Genomic DNA, 20,966 nt, shown 5'->3' with positions numbered 1-20,966 from the left:
ACAACAGGATGTCGCTGCTCAGAGAACAAAAGCATACGCTGTACACTTTTCAACTAAACTAAACCGGATGGTTTTCCAGATGGAAAAGAGCTCCTGTGGGACTCGAAGGGAAGAACATGATGCTCACTGACTGACTGAAGTCTGCCCATCTTTAAAATATGCACACTTGTGGTGTAGGAAGTGCGAAGGATCAAGAAATACACTGATTGTTGCTATTATTAGCACTGATTGTCTTTTTATTTACAGGCTGGAATTCTGTTGCGGTTTATGTCGTTTCCTTGTTGCTGCGGTAGAACAACTTCCTGTCAGCCATGAACCTGAAATTGAAGACAATTGACAATTAGGGGTTCTTGCATTCGATTTACAGTAAAAATCCAGCCACTCGTTTTTTTTTTTTTTTAGGACATCAGCTATACAGTGTATTTTACTAATGTTGCTTTGAAGTATTTCAATTTCGAAAAAGAAAGAAAAAAAAAAAGCTTTACTGGTTACATGTTTAGAAAACCAGCAATAAATGTACACACAATAGTGGCACTAAACGAATAAAGAGCAACACGACACGTTCTAATAATCGCAGTCATAATCAACCTTGTTATACGTTAACTTGATTTTTAGAAGTGTTTAACAACTTAAATGAGTCTGGAGCCTGAAGTTGTCAGTCCTCAAGTGAAAATCTTCAAGAGAAAAAGATGAGGAAAGCAGCTGACGTTAATATGAAGAAGTGCCCCAGAAAGCAATTATCACAAGAAATGGAGCAAAATGATTTCACATTCTTATGCAGGCGGAGGATGTCACGCAGGTTGAAATTTATCCCAACCGTAAACCAGACAGAAGGCGGCCGCTTTGTGACAAGAGCAAAACAGCCACCGTCCTCCACCGAGTCAGTTGGATCCATCATGTGGTTGCATCTTTTACATTTGAATGCAAATAGTGCGTGCAGGCGTAGATTCCCAACACTGATGAGTGTAGTATATCCGCTTAATGATGGTTTGTGTCTGTCTTAAAGAATGTCACGTTGGCTGCACTGGTGAAAATAATAAGCTCTCGACGTGATAACTGTCCACATCCCTCTTCTCTGCTCAACCACTGAATGTTAGAGCAGAACACGTGACAACATTTGCATCATTTATTTCTCAAAACATTTTATTATGACCCACATTATCTCCTTATATCTGTCATTTTTAACTGTTGCTAAGGTAATGCTCTGCTTAGGAGTCAATAAAGTTGAACTTTGAACCTGGTTACCAGATGATAATGGTGATTCCTTCAATTTTACAATGTCTTTTAGGCAGCATCACCCTTTAAGAATGAAAGAAAAAAAAAAATCGTGAAAATATATAGCTCAGGGTTCTCTGCAGATATTAATTATGTAACCTATTGTAGCATACCTCAAAAGTTCACGGTGCATGAAAAACTTAATATGCATGGCCTTCACCTTTACAGGCTCATAAAATTGTAGAGTTGTGCTTAATTTTTTTTTTTTATAATGTGACAGAAATAATTTATTAAGAGCGGCATATGTTAATAACACTCTACATGGTGGAGACTTTAAAAAGTTGGCTTTGATGTCCACTCGCACAGCCACAGAAAGGTCAATAATACTTTTTAATTCGACTCTAATGATATTCATGTTCTTAGTCACCACCTTTAAATTGGATTTTGTGCGTAGCAATGGCATTAATCCTACTGTCTTATAGGCGTGTCTGTAAAGAAAATTGTCATTATCAAGATATTTCTGTGCGAGACACGGAAATAGATGAGTTTACAGAATAACTGTAGTCAGATTTGTTTACACTTCGCGTGAAGCAAATTTAATTTCTTTCAAACCTGCTGTTTTTTTCTCCACGGGAGCCCGTAATATAAAAGATGATGTTCCCTTTTCTTTTATTTTTTTTTTATGTCTATAAATCTAGTAAGAAATTTACTGAATCAGTTTGAAGGAGTTGCACGGCAAGTCTGCCCGTGACAGTACAGGGAAAATAAAAGGCAAGAAATCTGATTTTAAAGAAAAAAATATGAACAAAAAATGTATTAGAATGCCAATTAGCACAATCTATTGAAGTACTCCTTATTTAATAGTAAGTGACTTTGAAGCAAGAGAAGTTTCATTGGGGGGGGGGGAGGTATTTATCTGTAAATATGTCATTGACTTAGTATATTTCTATAGTGGAGACAGGATCCATCATACCTCACTTTCTCATTTGAGCTAAATCTATGTCACTGTGCCGTCTGCGTGAAAACAACCTAAAGGGAATATTGTAGAAACGGGTGAAACGGCCGATTTTAAACGCACGCCCCACACACACACACACACACACACACACACACACACACACACACACACACACACACACACACACACACACACACACACACACACACACACACACACACTCTTTATGCATCAGCCGGACTGATGAAGTCCAGGTTGTGCGTGTTCTCCGACCAGGGCAGGTCTGGCAGCCCTGCCTACTACTTGATTAGGCCACTCTGACAACCCAGCAGCCGGGTAAGGTCAAGCCCTACAGAGTGTCAGAGAGCTGGGATGATGATGTATCTCTCTGATGCCTCTGTTTTTAACCTCTTGACTTTGTTGTTTTTCCTCTTTTCTCTTTTTGCCCATCTGCCGGGGACATGTCTCCCATCAGCGCTGGACAGTCAGACCGTTAACCCTCTGTGTGCCTGCAACAGTGCTGCGAGAACGCTTTGCTTCCTCTTACATCGTGTTGGTTGTTCATCAGGTTGTTGTTCTGAGCAAAACACACACAAAAACATGTCTGGTGAATTTTTCCACATTTTTGCTCTGTCGCCTTCGTGTCTTTACTATCGATTGGTCCAAATATTTGAGGGGCTGTTAACACGAAAACATTACTTGTCCCGTTTTGGGGTTTTTTTGCAATGGAAAGTGTTATTTCATGGCATAAATGTGAAAGCTGCTATCTGTCATAGAAGTTCAAACTAAAATCACCTCACAGTAGGCCGTCGAGTGTTGTGGTCATGTCATTTTTTTTTTCACCGAATTGTTTGCAATAATTGATTACATAACGCTGTACTCATCCCTCTTTGCCGTCTGCTGACCTAAATGCATTTTTGCGGAGACATGAGAAATTGTCCTTTTTGCAGGTTTTCAAACAAAACACACGAGAGCACATAGTTAATGTCGTTTCACTTCATTTATCTTTATTCATGCATCATTTATTTGAATTTTTGTGCGAATCGGACGTAGGTGGTGAGCGAGAGGACTTGGGACCAGGCTAGGCTTTGGACTGCATCCAAATTTACACAATTAGAATCTGAATGTACTTACCTGGTACTCTGTGAATGCAAGTCGTCTCTAGCATCTCTGAATGGCCGCGTTAAAAGGCACAAACAGAGTCTACGTAGTAGTGTAGGATCCTGTTGCTCTCTGTAGTTCCCGTGAAAATAGAAGTGGCTATTTAAAGAATGAAAGAAGAGAGAGAGGAAGATGTTCAAACCCTGCTCACTTTCTCGCCTCAGCACAGCTGACCAATCACTGCGCGAAGTGAGTGTGAATGTTGGACTGTGGGTTTTTGGAAAGTTACTGAAATGGCCAGATGTTTCCATTTGTTATTTCAACTTGAGAGGTGTGTGTGCGTGTGCGTGCGTGCGTGTGTGTGTGTGTGTGTGTGTGTGTGTGTGCGTGCGTGCGTGTGTGTGTGTGTGTGTGTGTGGAGGTTTCTAAAGATAAATGGCCATCCAGCAAACGCCTTACTGCAGGAATTCTGCAGAATTAACTTTTCCCTCCATTCATGTCTACATCGAAACTGATGCCTTTGTTTCCTGCGAATGTCAGAATGCTACTGGATGTGCATTGTGCCAGACAACAAATTGGGGTCGATATTTCCATTCAAATGAACTTTTGACTGCAAGATCTGGCAAAAACTCAGAGAAGTGCAACAAAGAGCTCTGCCTGTTGCAGCTTTGCCTGAAGGCACTGCTGCTCTCCTCACTGGACCTCGCAGTCGCATCCGAACGTTTAATACCGACAGCGTCCGCAGCGCACAACGTACCACTTTCACAATAACGACTCGCAAATTGTGAGATGCCTACTTTTTTTTCCTGGCCTGTTATTTTCCGTGGGCACAAGCTGCCTTGGGTTTAGGCACGAGAACCGCTGGATTAAAGAAAAGATCAGGGTCTGGGTGACACGCTCTCGGGTTGGCTTCGGTTTAAGCTCCACGCATACTTGGTTTCAGGGAACATTCATGGTTTGGGTTACAATAACATTACTTATTAAAGTAATGTTACATCCAAGTTCGTTTAGGTTACATATTACTGAAGTTAAATACATTACACAAGTTTACTTATTTACGTGACTTGAAATAAATCCACCTTGATTTGCTTCCTCGTGGACTCGTAGCAGATTAATAGAGCTCAATAGTATTTAGGCCATGCGTTGTACTGTCATGTCGGCTCCCCTGTTTGTTTAATGTAACAGCATCACCCCTGGTAAAGTAGTCGCGTCACGTTTTTTTTTTTTTTTTTTTGCAGCAATAGCAGTTCACATACACACGCAGTATATTCACACAGTGTATTTATTAACTTGCAGACACAGCATTTTCTATCACAGAAACAAAAAGATGCACGGTTCTCCAGGGTGATTGCAAGTGGCTTATAGGTGACAACAGCTGCTGTGATCCAGATGTCTTGCCTTAAGCCAGTCGTCCTGCGTGCTGCTGCTCCTGTATGCGCGTCTCTTCTTGTTAGAATGTAATAGCAGATTTTTTTTTTTTTTCGTTGTTAATGTTGCAGTCGACGCTGGATAAGCAGAGGTCAGGGAATTGGCTATTGTTAGCGTGACCGCAGTCACGTTCTCCATCTTGTCTGAAAACCAAAAGGCATAAATTACATCACAAAATGAGAATCTAAACGGCACCTCACCCCACGCTGGTAAATCTCTATATGTTTGAGATAATGTGACTCAGGACGATACAAAAGGCTGCCGCTCTACCAGATTCACCACCCCCACCCCCACCCCCACCCCCACCCCTGGTGTCTGTGAGTGCCTTTGCTTCAGCATCTCCATATGAACAACAGGGAGGGAGGGAAGAAGTTAGTGTTAGGTGTGTGTGTGTGTGTGTGTGTGTGTGTGTGTGTGTGTGTGTGTGTGTGTGTGTGTGTGTGTGTGTGTGTGTGTGTGTGTGTGTGTGTGTGTGTGTGTCTGTATATATGTGGGGAACAGTGCTCAGGTGGCAGATACCCTCGGTAAATCATTTCAGATCCATTTATTTAGAATGCTGTGTGCAGACGACACCTGCACAACGCTGCCAAAGAAGTGCCACAATGTCAGCGACTGAGTTTGCAGCTCTGACCCCCCCCCTCCCCCAGCTGGTGTGTGTGTGTGTGTGTGTGTGTGTGTGTGTGTGTGTGTGTGTGTGTGTGTGTGTGTGTGTGTGTGTGTGTGTGTGTGTGTGTGTGTGTGTGTGTGTGTGTGTGTGTGTGTGTGTGCGCGTGCGTTTGTGTTTGAATGTGCTTGTGTGTAAGTCTTTATTTGTGTCTAGTAGTGTTCAGTGTTTGTCTGTTTATGTTAGGTAGCTCAGTCAAATGTGTCTCTCCGGAAAGAGAAAATAACAGCAGGGGAAACTGTCCTGTTATCTGAATGGCTGTGTTATTGCTGTGTTGCTTTCAACTGCTTTAAATCCAGCTTCACTCCCGAGGATGAGTAGTTCATTTAATTACTATAATGAACAAACTGATGCTAAAAAGGAGGAATCTTTGGTTCTTCAATAGCAAATTAATTTTTTTAAACGCCTCAGGTCAAATTAATGTTATTTTTAGTCTGGTTTTGTATTTTGTTTTAATATGACAGCTGTCTTAATCTGTGTTCAAAATGAGCTCGTTTGCGTGTGTCATTTGCACACTGACAGTCAGTTGTGACAGTTGTAAAGTGTTCTTGAAAAAGCGGCCGACGTGGACACTCAACGCAGCCAGACGAAAGATTTGCAGGCTGTGATGTCTGTGTGTCAAATTACTTATCTCGCTAAGCATATGCTGGCACTTCAGAATCATATACTTCAAACCCAGATCCTTCAAAAGCGTCAAAACGGACTGTCTTATTCAACACATCAGTCATGTAGCCACCAGCAAAATGAGCGAGATGTCATTTGCACTCAACAAAAAGCTTCCAGAGACATTTAAAGACACTCTCGACGACTGTTTCAATTTGGAGAGACTGTTAATGATATCGTCTCTGCTGCCTTTTGTGCCTTTTTTTTTTTTTCTTTCTCAAGATCCAAGTGAGCGACAAAGAGTAGTTAGATGTGCACTTCAGCTGAGGCTTTGCCAATTATTAATTTGAGTCCCAAAGACAATTAGTAAATCACTGCAGCACCTATTATCCAGCTGTTGCCCTGGATTTCAGGATATTTGAAGAGGGAGCCAATCTCGGGGTCAATTTAGCCTGCCACTAATGACAAAACATAAAATAATGATTGCTGCCATCACACATGTTTTGTGCAAATAACAAAGCCATCTTGTGTTTGATGAGCCTGAAATAAAACTTTACAAATAATATTGACCTAATAATCGCAAAAAAAGAAAAGAAAATATATATATCTCTTTATATATATCTTTATCAAACACCCGCTGAGCTTCTTCTTTCACTGTTTTCTTTTGTTTGAACCCAACTCCTTACACACACACTCACTCACTCCCGGCACACCAGTTCTGGAGCGCCGAGCAAATATCCCACTTGGTTTGTACCATTCAGAGTGTTACAGAGGGCTAAACTATTCCATTGCGTTAATTGGCCAGTGTCACTTCTGACGTTTGAATAAACAGGAAAAGAGGGAAAGCTGAGACAAATGGTGGCTAATTGAACTGGTGGCTAATTAGTGTGTGTGTGTGTGTGTGTGTGTGTGTGTGTGTGTGTGTGTGTGTGTGTGTGTGTGTGTGTGTGTGTGTGTGCGTGCGCGTGCGTGCGTGTGTGTGGCAGAGAAAGAGAAACCAGCTGACAAAAAAAATGGAGTGACGAAACACCCGACCTGACAAAAGCAACAACTACTTATTGCGATGGAAACTTAAGATGAAGAGAGAGAGAGAGAGAGAGAGAGAGAGAGAGAAAAAAACATGGACTGCTTTCTTTGAAATGCTCAACTTCTCTAATTGGGTTTTATTCAACGCTGACTTGAGAGAAAGAAAAGCAACGATTGGCCACATTCTACTCTTTTGGAACAAACAGGCAATTTAAAGGCTTGAACTGCAAGTGTTTTTTTTTTTTTTTCGAAGTCAGAGGTTTTCATTTTTGCAATATCCCGTATGGAATAAGAGTTATCATTAAAAAGCCGGAACATTTCTACAGTACATACCATCTCTCTCTCTCTCTCTCTCTCTCTCTGCTTGACTCTCTCCCTGCAAGCAATCTGATAAAACGCAGGTAAAAAAAAAAAAAAAAAAAAAAAAACTCATGTCAAAGAAAAGAGAAGGAAGGGAGGGAGAAAGCGGGAGTAGCAAACACTTAGAATAAGCTGAGGCATGTTTGAACTCCGACCCGGCGGGGAACATTTGTTTTCCGAGGTAGCGTGTTGGCCCACCGCATCATCCCCTGGGGAAGTATCGTCCTCGCCATTTCTCTGCTACTCTACAGCACTGTCTCGCCTTGTGGTACCGTCGCTCTCTGTCTGAGTGACTCACACATGTGGACGCACGCGCACACGCATCCCATACAATCCCTCAAACCCTCGCCCAGCCCCCACCTCGCATTTGACCACTTGTCAAGGGATGTTTATGGACCATTGTTTGCAGTGCTGATGATCATTGTCACCGGTTGATTCCATTACACATAGCCTCCTGATGGATGGGGCCTACCCTGACGTCCACTGATATGGGTGTCCTTGACCACTGGGGCAGACGCAATGAAGGAAGGGAGCAGTGGGGTGGAGAGTTGATTTTTTTTTTTTTTTTTCATTTCTTTTAATCCAATAGAAAGGTTGTATCGTATGTTCAGATTATATTAAAGTGCCCGGTTTGCAGGTGTGACGAGGCTGACCTGTGGGCGGAAAAAAAATAGTTTTAAGTTTTAAGCACGTTTTTAAAATGTGGACCAAACATGAAATGGGACTTAGCGTGCAGCACCAACAATTATGTGACAGGATGATGTATTTGATTCATCGATTAATTGTAGCAAACGTCATTTCAAACTGAAAATTGAATGTACCCAATTAAAGACCGCAAGATGTATTATGAGCAAGATAAGCAGTGAAGGCCATTTCTGTTTTTGAACTGCAGACAGCACTGCAGTCTTAAAACGCATGGATTGAGAAAGCCACTGTTTCATACGTCACATACCAAAGTAACCAATCCCATCAATTTGCAGGGTGGGGGCTTTCCAAATCTACGAGCAGCGGCGAGGTGTGTGGAGACAGAGGTGGGGAGTATTTGAATATTTATCTGCATACTTCATGAAGGGAAATGTGTCCAGTTTCATCTCAGTCACTTGAAGGCATTCGGCCTTACTGCCTGTGAATATGTAATAATGACACCTGTGTTTTTTTTTAGGATTTAATCAATGTCACGCGGACTTTAAAACATGTACAGACAGCACAAAACAATACATAGTTCACACTTGAACAGAAAGAAAGAGCTTAGTTGAGGATTACAGAGTTAGGCTAGTAAAAAGTTCTGTTTTGGGTTCAAATGAATTCTGTGTTAATGCGCCATCGCAATCAGAAGCACATGGTTAATGTTATATAACAACCCAAATCACGATTGAGAGAAATTAATAACGTTTACTGGCAGATAGAAACCAATTAAAGTCCAAAACAATAACATTCGTTATTATTTTGCTCCCAACAGAAAATAAAATATTTGAATTATTGGGGGCATTAAAGAGATTTTTTTATTTGTTAGTTTGGCCACTTGTTATTTTTCTTGGGAAGCCTATCCGCCTCGCCAGTAACAGCATTTACAGTTATGGTGTCACACCGAACAGACACACAGGAAAAACAACAAAGCACAATAGCACCAACCAGTAACGTTCACACAGGAAGAATCTGACGTTTTAAAAAAAAAAAAAAAAAAAAAAAAAAACTACATAATCCAAAAGCAGTGAAAAAGGAAAGAACATTACACATAATGAATTGAGGATGAGCACTGTGACTCGTTGGTGCGTCCCACTTCAGATTGTGACCTTTTCTTTTATTTATTTATTTTTTTTGCAGTAGAAACACTTCCCCCAACTATAATCCCAACACCACATCTCTTTTTCATTTAGATTTTTGGACTTTCAGTTTGAGTGGAGACACGCAACACGTTCGAGGCACTGTAGCATGTTTCGTGTACAGTAAGAGGAGCAGACTCGTAAGCAAAAGCTCTGTTTGAGAATGTGTTTGCATTCGTTTTCATGGTCATTTTTTTTATTTTTTATTATTATTTGTTAATTTAACTGTTAACAGCCCCCTCAGCTGAGTATAAAAACATGTTTGGCAGCGTTTAGGCTTTTTCCCCCCCAAGATTTCTGTAATTTCCATTTACTGCTCTTTAGGGTTAAAGTAAATATAAATAAAACCGTTGGATTTACCCTTTGGAATGTACCTAACGACTGTCTTACCTACTGTTGTTTGATGGTTACTGTTTTAAAAGATGTGTTGTACTCTGCAGTCCTATAGGAAATTTAACATAAAGGGAAATGCAGGGACTTTGTTGTTGGATGTATTTAAAGCCTTCATGCAAGCTGTGTTAATTGCAGCGTTCGTTCCAAGAAGGGAGTGGTTGTATCCTTAAAACTGTGTTTCAAACATTACTTCAAACAACAAACTGCCTTACATTCACTCTGTGACAAACGAGCGTGAATGACATGAGTAATTTGAAAGACTGACATGTAATCAAGCTCTCCTAATTGAATCTGGTGTACTGTGATTATGACCTTAATTCATATAATATAACTTGGTTAAATTGTTAATATGGTCGTCGCAGTAATTTGTGTTGCTTTAGTTTGGTCTTAATTACATTATCACAGTGCGTATAAACACACTGTCTGTGGTCTGGCCTCTCACGGTGCTCAAGTGTCACAGAATTATTTGAAAATTTCACCACCATCTAATTGAATTAGCGCTCTCAACTCACTAAAGCAGATGAGCTTGATGTGATGGAATCGTTCAGAAGTCACACATCACCAGCTGACAAGTGCGATTACTGACCGGAGGAGACGGGCTTGGATTTAACCAGGCCGGTGTCGGTGAGGGATCGGCCGCGGTGTTGGGTGACGGAGGATGAAGCAGTGTTGATAGCTAAAACATTTACCGCGGATCCAGCTACCGTCATTTCTCACGGCGCCGTGGGCGTCATTGATCAGGATGATATCTGGCGGAGGAGAACGTGTAGTTAAAGGCACATGTTTAACAAGCTTCTCTGGCATTTCCCAAAAATGGTCACATAAAGACTCCCATTATTATTCTGAGCAAAGACAGAGTTGTTTTCCGTTTCTCAGATCTGTCTTTTGTCAGACTACTTTCTTTTTCTTTTCTTTTTTTAGGAAACAGATTTCTCAGATCAGACAAAATAATGTTTTGAGATCGAAGTACAACCAGATTCTGGTCTTTGATGCAGAAATTAGCTCCATTTTGTGAAAGTGTCTTCATGATAGTGAGTCAAACCGTTTTCATAACTATAAACTGCCCCGTTCTGTATTTGCCCGTGTTCCTTTAAGACGACGGCGACGTACAAAAAAAATGCAGGAAAACCCAAGCCTCCAATAAAACTAACATTAATGGCATTGCAATATGCAAAGCTATGCTAATTTTATGCACACTGTCAACCTACATCGTGGCCGTTCTTCATTCATTTCAAAAGATATGACTGCAATTAGACGACAATTGATTGAAATCATTTGCGTTTTATGATTCTGTTACTTTTGAGAGCTGACAGGGTTTTGTACAATTCGGTGACAGTATATTTTCACTGCACGCAGAGATTAACTGCTATTATTGACCCTGATGCAAACCAACGGCTAATACATTTCAAACAAACTACTCACTATCTCGGTGATTTGCATGTGGTGTGTCATTTACCATATTCCCTGATTACCTGGTGATTTATGCTTTAATATAATGCACGGAGCGCTTTCAAAGAGATATGCGCACCATACCTTTACAGTGACTTAACACGTCTGAGACAGAGAAATGATAGTTTAAGGGCTGCAGGGAAAAGAGAAGTCTTATCAGTTAAGACTTGCTTTGTATGTAGGATTTTTTTTTTTTTTCTTCCCTTCTCTCCTTGGAAGGCAGAGGTGCAGTTGATGAATTCTTAAGCAGATCTTGCTGATAATTGTATTTCATAACTGTCATGCGGAGAAGGACTGTCCGCTGAGAAGCTATTTGTGTCACTGCATCTCTCTCCCTCTGTCTCTCTCTCTGCAGCCTCTTCAATAAAACTCAAATCACGACAGAGATTGTTAAGTCTACCTCCAAGATTATTAAATCCAAATGGAGAATTTATGGGTGACACTTCATAACAATTAATCTGAGATGCTTGATTAATAAAGTTCGCTCACCCCTCCCCCACTCTCCCTCCCGCTCGTTCCCCTCTTCGTCTTCTTCACCCTCCCCATCACTAAAGTTGTCCTGTTTGAGTGGGATGGAGGAGGAGGGGAACAGACGTATGGGTGGCAGGATGGTTGTCAGGGACGACATGAGTGTCATTCTTTTTGATTAATGGAGCATTGTGACCCCGCCCCTAACCCCCCCCTCTTCTTTCCCAGCATGCCCACTCTCACCTCTCCAAAGCCCCCCCCCCGCCCCCACCCACCCAACCCCTACCCCCAATAACAGGTAAAAATAGATGTGGGCCAAGTTATGCTCTCCATTTGGATTCATGCAAGACACGATCTAATAGGGGGGGAAAAAAGATAGCGAGGAAGGACAGAAAGAGAGGAGACAAAGAAAGACAGAAATGGAAAGAAAGAAAGAAAAAAAGCAAAAGGGAGAAACGCTAACAAGGAAAGATGGAAAAAAAGGAAAAGAAGAGATAAGAAAGTTTTTTTTTTTTTTTTTTTTTTTTTTTTAGAAATGAATAAAACAAAGAAATTAAGAAAAACCATGAGAAAAGGAAGAGGTTAAGACAGAAGGAGATACAGGAAGAACAAACCAAAGCAAAAACTGGGATGGCTAAAAAGGAAAGCTAAAGAGGCAACAGAACGACAGCGTTTTTGGAGAATGTCACCTACCTAACCTTGTCACCATGTTAAGTCAGCTGTGATTAATTAGTTGAGTGAGACTGAGCAATTAGGTCAGGAGTTTGGGTGTGCACGAGTATGAATGTGTGTATGCACGTGTCCGTGTGTGTTCATGCATAACTTTTTCTTCCATCAAGATCCTTTCATTAACACACAACAGAATATACAACCTAACAAAAATATAGATTTTATTTTCCTCCCCTGTACCTGACGAGGACGAGAGCAAAGCACGTAGACAAGAAGACTAACATGATGAACAAATGTGTTCAGAGGAATCTGGCGCCTGTTTGCAGTGGTCGCATGCAGCTATGTTCGAATCATCTTCAAGTGGCGAGGCTGATGTACAGTTTTGAACTAATCAAAAGCATATTTAGGACAGACTAAGGAGGATATTTTTACTCCAAAAATATTCAAGATTTATTTGCCTATATGTTCGTCCCAATCATTTTTTTAAGTCACACAAAAGTTTTTTTGAAAATGCAGGAACAGTTTGTGATGCAGCCGAATTGCTTTTGGGCTTGTCTGAATTTACAGTAAAATGCTAATGTGTAAAAATGGTCATATATCTGCCGTTGTTGCTTGCTTTGCAATAAGTGAAACGAAGGTAACAAAAAAATCTATATTTCACAAACGCTCCAGGGCGTATTATCGCAGAAATGCGGCTCTAGATTTCATTTAAAGGAACGGTGAGGATAAGAAACCCTTAGACAAATCCTTGAACCAGTAAAGGCTTACAAAAGATCATATTTAACAATGATGGCTATATATTTTCCTTTTTGCAATTAAAGAGTCCCTCTGTGTAATTTAATGCTTCTTTTCAAGTGTCGGGTCCCCTGAGACTTGGCCTGTAGCTATGCCATCGCTCTTGGTGATTATCATTAATGAATGTCGGCGAGGACCATCCCTCAATGTGACTAGGGAAGAAACACAAGCCCTAATTAAAGGTTCCTATTCATAAATATATGCCTCAAACTACACAGATCGAGCGGCGCTATGCACACAAGTCATGTTAATGTCAGAAAAGCACCTTTTTAAGAGCATTTTCTTCCTTAATGTTCGGCAACCCGGCAGCAGTGACAGATTTTAGCAGCCAAAGCCCGCAGCGAGCGATCTGTGCAATTTGAGATTCGCAGATTTACATTTGAGAGTAAAGCTGAAGATTAGGATGCTCTAATTTGACACACAAGAGGACCGATGACAAAGAGGCTCGACTTCTAACTGTAGTCTTACTGTCTAACTGAGCATTATGATAGCCGTTTCTGCATGTTATCCTTAAGAGACTGTTGTGCGCTTTATCGCAAAAGGTTAAAGGGTGCTCCTTGTGTTGTTGCTGTGGATGGAAGCGTATTCCTCTAAGAAACGGAAATATTTCGAGAATGAAAATGTTGAACAGTTTTACAGTGTGTCACTCGACGTGAAAACAATCCTCGTCGCTTGTGTTCTCTCATAGATAGTCATTTTAATTGCTCTAAATGTGGACTGACAACTGCTCTCATGAACGCAATTACTTGTATTGTCACAGTTTCCCGCACTATTGGTAATTGTTATGTGAAGATGATGTTAACATTGAGGATAATATTCCACATTCTGCCTGAATGTTTTATTATTATTATTATATTATTATTTTTTCTGCCGACGAGTTAGAAACTCTTGTTGAAAAAAAAAAAAAAAGAGCCCAGAGAGATAAACATTTGGCTGCTCCTCTTTCCTCCTTAATGGCTGAAAAATGCTAATTGGAGTGCACGTGTCAAAGAAAACAAAAGGCAAGGGAGGAGGAGAGGGAAGGAGCGTGCATGTCAGAAAGGCTGGTATTTTGAAACGTGAAATATGTCAGCCGCGTTGGGGAGGATTTTTCGCAAGATTGTTCCAGGAAGCAGGAGATCTCTCTTTCACACTGTTGGTCTGGAAGTTTGGCCTGTGGTGGTATGTAATGTAGCTCAAGTTTAAAAGGGAGAAAAAAAACAACATATAAGAGGTACTTTTTTACAACAGTGCTTTTCTGGTGCTGAACATTTATTCCATAGTTCATGTAAACAAGCTGAAGTTGCTTCCTCGCTGTTCAGTTTTGAGCTTTTTACATTGCAGTAAAATAAAACCTCAAACCCCTCTGAGACCCGAATCCCTTAATAAACTTACATCTGTCACCGCTGCACGCCGTTTCATCACACTCTTCGTCCAAACTGACAAAAAAAAAAATGTTTTATTTAAATGCTCAGGTGGGGGATTACAAACCTTTAATTGCATTGTCAAAACTACAGCAACATATCGTTTTTAAGTCTACAAATTTAACAAGTCTTGGAAAAGTACATCTCTATAAAATATCAAAACCCCTCTCTTTCTCTTAATACTCACACTTGGCATTTTAATTATGCAGCCCTATCTGATAGATGTGGAGATATAGCTCATGTCAAAGTTAGAGCCTTTTCTTTATTAATTTTTTATTATATATTCTTATATTCAGGCTGTCAATGATTGTCTGGAATCTGATAGGACCCATCATTGATTGAAGATTACTCAAGATTATGAGGAGAGGTATTATCATAAGCCGTGAGCTTTCATCATTCCAAATGTTAACTTATTTGAATGACACCAAGGAAAACGATTAGACTCCTTTTCAGTCCACTCAAAATAAGTTTTTAAAGTACGACGCTGTGGACTGCGGACATCAAACGACATGCGAGACCCCAGAAAAGCAAATGTGTGGCTCCAATCGCACTTGCACGCCAGAAGAGCCCAAAACAATTGACATCGTGGCTTCAAAATGCTCGGGTGGTTAGCCACAGGCCAAAATATACAACGCATTTATTATTCATGAATATTAAGGGTTAAGCATTAAATTCATGCTTTACTTCATTGTGATCTTTTCACTAAACTTTGCCATCGGCATGATAATCCCCAAAATATCCTCAAACTAAACGGATATGCATCAATTTGACCTATTCAAATTATAAATGAACCTAAAAGGTCCACAAAAAATTCTGTAAAATGAGAACAAAGCAAACTTCTTTACTTTGTTGGTCTTGAAACTGTTTTTTGTTTTGTTTTTTTAACTTGTTTACCGGCATCAAACAATAATGTAAACAAATGAAATCATTCTACGGTGTGTGTGGCTCCGACACACATTTCATATTGTGTTATTATAGAATCCGTTCTTTTGTTTAAAAAAAAAAAAAAAGGATCACTGAAGAGGAGGGTGTGATGCTCTCTGTGGTAGTGATGATGATGATGATTATAACAAGGGGAGGAGAAGAACTGAAACATTTAGGAGGAAGAAACTGGCATTTTTTACAGCTGCGTATTTTCTTATGTTGCGTGTTTGACCACTGATTACCACGCTACCACTTGTGTGCGAATTTCAACAAAATGCGAAAGCACAAACCTCAAGGCAAAACTTTACTTTTGTTCTGTTTTTTGTTCTTTTTGTATTAACCACTCATTAAAATCCACAATGACTTTTCAGAATTGTATGACATATGTAGGTCAGTAGAAATTATAATTGGAGTTCGGTGTTAAAATGTGTAAAACAGCTGACCAAGCCATTTTACAAGTACATTTATATTAATGTTTCTCACACTATAGAACCTATAAAGTTACATATCACGTACGCCTGCTCTGTGTCAGTGTGGCATATCATTCCCACTATTTTCTATTCCCATGGGAACAACACAGTGTTATTAGAAGTAGCAGTATTTACATGGTAACATAATTATGTTTGCCATTATTTGGTCGGAAGAGTTTGAGATTATCACAGCTCCTCACCTGATTTGACAACCTGCAGGACGTCTTTGCATTACGACCCGCTACGTTTTATAAACAGCTCGTCATTAGGTGGTCATGTCAGACCTAGAAAGACAGAAGAAAGAGACAAAAGAAGGCAGCGTATAATGTATGTAGATGTACATGACGACTACATGGACGTTCTCAACCGCTCTGAGGGGAGTATCTTACCGCAGAAGAGAAGGAAACGGGATGACATGTCGTCATGCTGTCACCGAGCCACCGTTAACGTGGAAGAGGGGCTTCATGTATACAAGTTGGGGGAGGTGGGAAACAACTGTTTGTGTGTTCGGCTTTTGTCATTCACGCACATGGACGCGGGCGGCTGAATCACGGGGAGTGTAACTACTGTAGCAAGCAATTTGGATCATAATCTCCACATTGAGTGCGGCCGGCTGCTCGAAAAGCACTTGTACTCTGGATCCATTTTACATCTTAGGTCAGAGGTGAGATAAGAGTTCGGTTAGACTTATTTAAAAAAAAAAAAAAAAAAAAATGTATGTGTTTCTGTTCAAATTCACCTCTGAGGTCACAAATATTTATCAAATATGTAGACGTTTTCTGTAATGACAGAAAAATCAAGAAACCGTCAATATCAGAGAAAACTTTGAGTGTTGTCATTCTGTGGACGGACTCCTGCACATGTCCTGATGTTTCAGAGTTCTCTTGTCTCTTGAACCACATGCCCCCCCCTGCTGGCCCAGGTTCAGATTATCCACTGATTCTTTTTCTGCCCCTCTGCTAAATAAAACCTTGTAACATTTAAAGAAAGAGAAAACTGCCCTACTCACTCAACTGGCATCAGAAAAATAAAAATACTGCATCAACATTGTGGTCGGGGTTTTTTTGTATACTTGATTAATTCAAATATACATTTCTATTTTTAAGTGTTCCTCGACATCAGAATTTTCTTGAATAATGATCTTACATCTTTATGACTAAATATATTGTGTGTGTCGTGTAAACAGCGTTATATTTGTTCAAATGAATAATCAAACATTCAAATTGTTTTCGCCACTGGAAACGGTTACAGAAAATGTTAACCTTGCTCCAAAACTGTGAAGCAGTTTACTGCTGCATCCCTGATGTAATTAAAGCCAGCCTTTTATTTTCTGGTTATGTGGCACTGCAATAATAACTACCTTTATGATCACAGCCCTGCAGTGTATACACTGACTCACAAAAAGGCAAACTGAAGAAGCAATAATCAGCAGCAGTAAGCCAAATTATTTGAAATGAGAAAGCTACATAATATAATAAAGTTAAACCTTGTAAATATTGGCCCGTGTCCACGTTTGAATTTGACATAGACCTATATCAAACTGTAGGAAATTAAACTTGAAAATCAGCCTGAATAAGCAGACATCTATTTAACATTTTTCTAGCTCCACTAGCTTCACATGACACAGAACAATAACTCAGGAGCTGCAGCTCTGCTGTCTGTCCGCAGACTATGAGATGGAAATATTAGTGACGTAAGTCGGCTCCATCAATCAGCGGGCAGGCCGCTTTGACAGACAGGGACAGACAGATGTTGGGGCGGTACTTGGTAGTTCTTTTACCACATAATAAGCGACCTCAGACATCCTCTGTGCGCAGATGATCAGTTCTGCACAGAGGCAGTGATTCAGAAAGAGGCTACGGATCAGAAAAAAAAAAAAAAAAAACTTGCGATGAGCTTCTCCGCTGCTGTGCGTCATGTTTATTGCCTGTTCACTTTGAGAGCGCCAGACTGGCTGAGGGATAAATTCACAAACTCACCAGAATCGGTGAAACCGGGACTGACGACGGTTTGCAGAAAGTTTTTAATCCAGCTTCCTCTTTAGATCCGGTCCAAATCTCCAGTCGCAGCCCGGACTGGAGCTGGATGAATAATAAGTCCGATGGCTGGCTGCAGACGGAAGAAGATACGCAAACAGTCTGAACCGTGCCAGTTTTCATGTCATCCAAGTTATGTTGTTATTATCAGTGAGGGGGGGAAAAAAAAATGTTAAGACTTTTCCCCTCTTCTCTTCCTCACTATCCTCCCCGACAGATACTGCAGTAAACGGATATTATCATGCTGTCTCATTTGAGATAACAGTAGCCTAGTTGTGTGCTCTTTATAAACACTTTACGGTGGATAATAGTTAGGATGGAGTGTAGGCTATTAATGGAGCCCCTTGTGGATTCAGAGCCCCTCCCCTTCACCAAGCCGCACTAAAAAGGTGTAACGAATCGATCTGCAGCCTCCTTTGTCCCACTAAAGAGGTCACCAAAAATATCCACCTTTTTTTTTTTTTTTTTTTTTGCTGCAAACTTTGAGACGGAGCAAAACGCTGCACACTAAACACCGCCTAAACAAATGAAGCACTATCGCATCGTCTCCGTTTTGATAGTTTGTGCAGAACTGAAAACAAAACAAAAACGTTTTCCTCAGGAATAATCTTAAATAGCATTTATATTGGGGCAACAATAAGTTAAAAAATGTTGCCCCTCATTTGAAGCTTCATATTCATGTTTTCAGGCCTGATAACGATTTTTTTTTTTTTTTTTTTTTTTTTTTAAAGCTTTTATTTGTTTATTCGTATATTTTTGCAGATCAAAAAACGTGATTACACTGCATAAAAAAAAATGTTAGTGCAGTCGTCGCTTATACACTATTAATATGCCTGCGATATTCTGTAGCAGTGACTGTTCAACTAAATCTAATTTTGATTCAAGAAATATCTCTGCACACACACACACACACACACACACACGGACTGCACATCAACTTTTTGAGGCACCTCTCATTCTATTGTTTGAATACAGGGTTGCAAATCGGCCACTCCTGCGTCCACGAGCAGGACGCATGCCTCTCTCTCGGATGGTGTGGGGACAGAAAGGCGTTGAAATGAAAGCCATCCCAGTGAACAATTAGAGCAGCAGATTGACAGGTGGGCTCTGACTGTCAGGGTGACGCTTGTGGAGGGGTGGAGTAAAGGAGAGGCCGGAAAGGCAGCTGGATGTGTCTGTCTATCAGTGGGAGCTGTCTGATCGCACCGCGCATCACCAATGTGCGCACATTTCACTGCGGAGAATATCCGGAGACGCTCCTTGCGCTTTTGAAATAAATAATAATACTTTCTTTTTTTTTTTTTTTTAAAGAAAAAAAAAAAAGAAAGAAAGAGAGAGAGGGAGTGAAATAGGAAACAATAAGAAGCCCGAGTCTGCGGCTCAGCGGGCTGGCCTGCTCGCTGTCTTTTGTGATGAGTTTCTGAGAAATTCGTCAAGTGTCCGTGTTGACAATCGGACGGTGAAGCGTGTATGTGAGTATTTCATTAACCAGTGGGTGTTTTCAGCGAGAGGGGATCCGAGTTGATTGCTGCGGGGTTTCTCCACGCACACACTTGACTGATTGACATACACCCAGCCCGCCTAACGTGTCACTCTTTCCTCTCTTTTCCCCCGATTTCCTCCTAAAGACTGTAGCGGAGGTTGGCGACCGGAGCTGGCACCTGGACGGACGAAAGGGAGCAAAACACGGCACACCGCAGTTTGGACTCGTCTGCACCCACCGAGTGAGTTAAAACGCGAGAAGAGGAGCTCCGTTTTCTTCACTTTTGCCGTTAACAGAGGTATGAAATAGTCCGGTGAGGGGTGTAAACATATTTTGATGGAAGCGCGACGAGGGGCGCAGGCAGCTCTCCATATCCCTGCCCGATAGACTGAGATCCGCACCAAGCTTTCCGCCAGTTTTCACCACACCAGACTGCGATGAGTTTTTGTGATCGGCAGAAGTTAACGGACGAGACCCTTTTTTGCTCTAAATTATCTGTAATCTTTTTTTTCCCCCACCGGACACTCCGATCAGAGAAATGCTCCGAGACGCGTAGAGAGTGACTCTCCCACTTGCATCGATCAAGAAAGACTTCTTCGCCCTACGAGGGAGCTACACTTCAAATATATCAGAACTGAGGAAACGCTACTGGCTTTGATTTCCTCTCGTTGCACCGCTTTCCTCTCCTGCTCGTCCGCTATTTTGATCTCTGCATGAAAAGTCAAGCGGAAAGTCTTGCAGCAGCATGCCGAGGAGAAAGCAGCAAGCGCCGCGGCGGTCAGCAGGTAAGCCCCGGCACTGCAAACAAAACACTACCCACCGAAATGCACCGAAACACGCACACTTCTTCCCCCTTCCAGCCAGAATACGCAGCCAGGGATCTGCACGGTGACACGGCAGCTGATAGGCCTGATGTAGGACATAATGTAGAGACAACGGGACCTTCTCGGGGACGTATTATAGCCACCATAATGCAAATGTGAGGTTAATTCTGCTTACATGCGTAGTTTTCAGCAGCTCAGTAGCCCACAACAAAGTTTATTTTTCCCAACCTAAGGCGTGTTTGACTGGAAACGGGATCGTTTCATCTGTGCAGCCGTTCTTCAACGCCAACTTTTCCTGAGGAATGAATGCGCTGAGCTGCACTTTATAGTTTGAACGCTTTAAAGCTGATCCTCCACTGTAGGTTGCCAGCATCCAAGTTCTCCCAACAAAGCTCGTCTTATCTCATTTTTACAGGCTAACGTGTTTGATGTGTTGGTGTCAGTAAGAAAAGAAAGTAAAGTAGCGTATTTTCATCTTGTGTTCCGCTCTGGGATTGCCATCCTTGATTTGATGCTTGATTGATCGCCTGTCATGCGACTGCCTTTGATCTATTCATTCCTGATAAACATCAGTAAATCATTCAACATAGAGACACGCATGCGCCAGGCAGCTGGACTCCCTCAAAGGATAACTTTTTGCCCCCGCCGAGGAGCAAAGAAAAGACAAATTGAAAGAAAAGTTCTCAAGCGGGATAAACACTTGGCGATTAATACCCAAGGGGGAGGGAACAAGGGAGGAGGGGAGAGGAGGGGGTGCCTGGGCGTAGCGAAATCGCAGAGGGGCATCTCGTACAGAAATAGTCCTAAAACACAGAATGGTAAACGGGCGAGGTGACCTCTCATGGTCACTTCAGTCTCTTCTTGACCTGACCTC

At 41.3% G+C, this 20,966-nt stretch overlaps 2 protein-coding genes and 1 long non-coding RNA gene across 6 annotated transcripts in view; 1 reads left to right on the top strand and 2 right to left on the bottom strand.

The window, feature by feature from the left end:
* Nucleotides 1-20,966, bottom strand: part of LOC138620573 (leucine-rich repeat and immunoglobulin-like domain-containing nogo receptor-interacting protein 1) — a 291,009-nt gene that overhangs the window by 96,425 nt on the left and 173,618 nt on the right. The window lies entirely within an intron of this gene.
* Nucleotides 267-18,061, bottom strand: LOC138620566 (uncharacterized). 3 transcript variants are annotated; one of them, XR_011310878.1, is made up of 4 exons: nt 17,729-18,061; nt 15,950-16,033; nt 3,308-3,433; nt 267-2,750 (listed from the first exon to the last, which is right to left on the bottom strand). It is a non-coding gene; the product is annotated as an uncharacterized lncRNA (long non-coding RNA). The 3 variants fall into 3 exon arrangements; XR_011310877.1 differs by having other exon boundaries at nt 267-3,433; XR_011310879.1 differs by lacking the exons at nt 267-2,750; nt 3,308-3,433 and adding an exon at nt 10,194-10,320.
* tshz1 (teashirt zinc finger homeobox 1) overlaps nt 18,851-20,966 on the top strand; it is a 30,329-nt gene continuing 28,213 nt past the window's right edge. Inside the window, exons 1-2 of one of the 2 annotated variants that reach the window (XM_069697876.1) lie at nt 18,851-19,257; nt 19,414-20,053. In XM_069697876.1, the coding sequence (XP_069553977.1) occupies nt 20,014-20,053 (40 nt within the window). In that variant the 5' untranslated portion in view covers nt 18,851-19,257; nt 19,414-20,013. Of the gene's footprint in view, nt 19,258-19,294; nt 20,054-20,966 lie in introns of those variants that run through there. The other variant, XM_069697885.1, reaches the window with a different exon arrangement.

Source organism: Brachyistius frenatus, unplaced genomic scaffold (genome assembly GCF_029030835.1).
Source record: "Brachyistius frenatus isolate BFR_SWC_R1_liver_20210118 unplaced genomic scaffold, ASM2903083v1 Contig_2, whole genome shotgun sequence".
Classification (NCBI taxonomy): domain Eukaryota; kingdom Metazoa; phylum Chordata; class Actinopteri; family Embiotocidae; genus Brachyistius; species Brachyistius frenatus.
The sequence above is the reverse complement of the archived record's forward strand: the minus strand, read 5'-3'. Positions and strand labels throughout refer to the sequence as shown.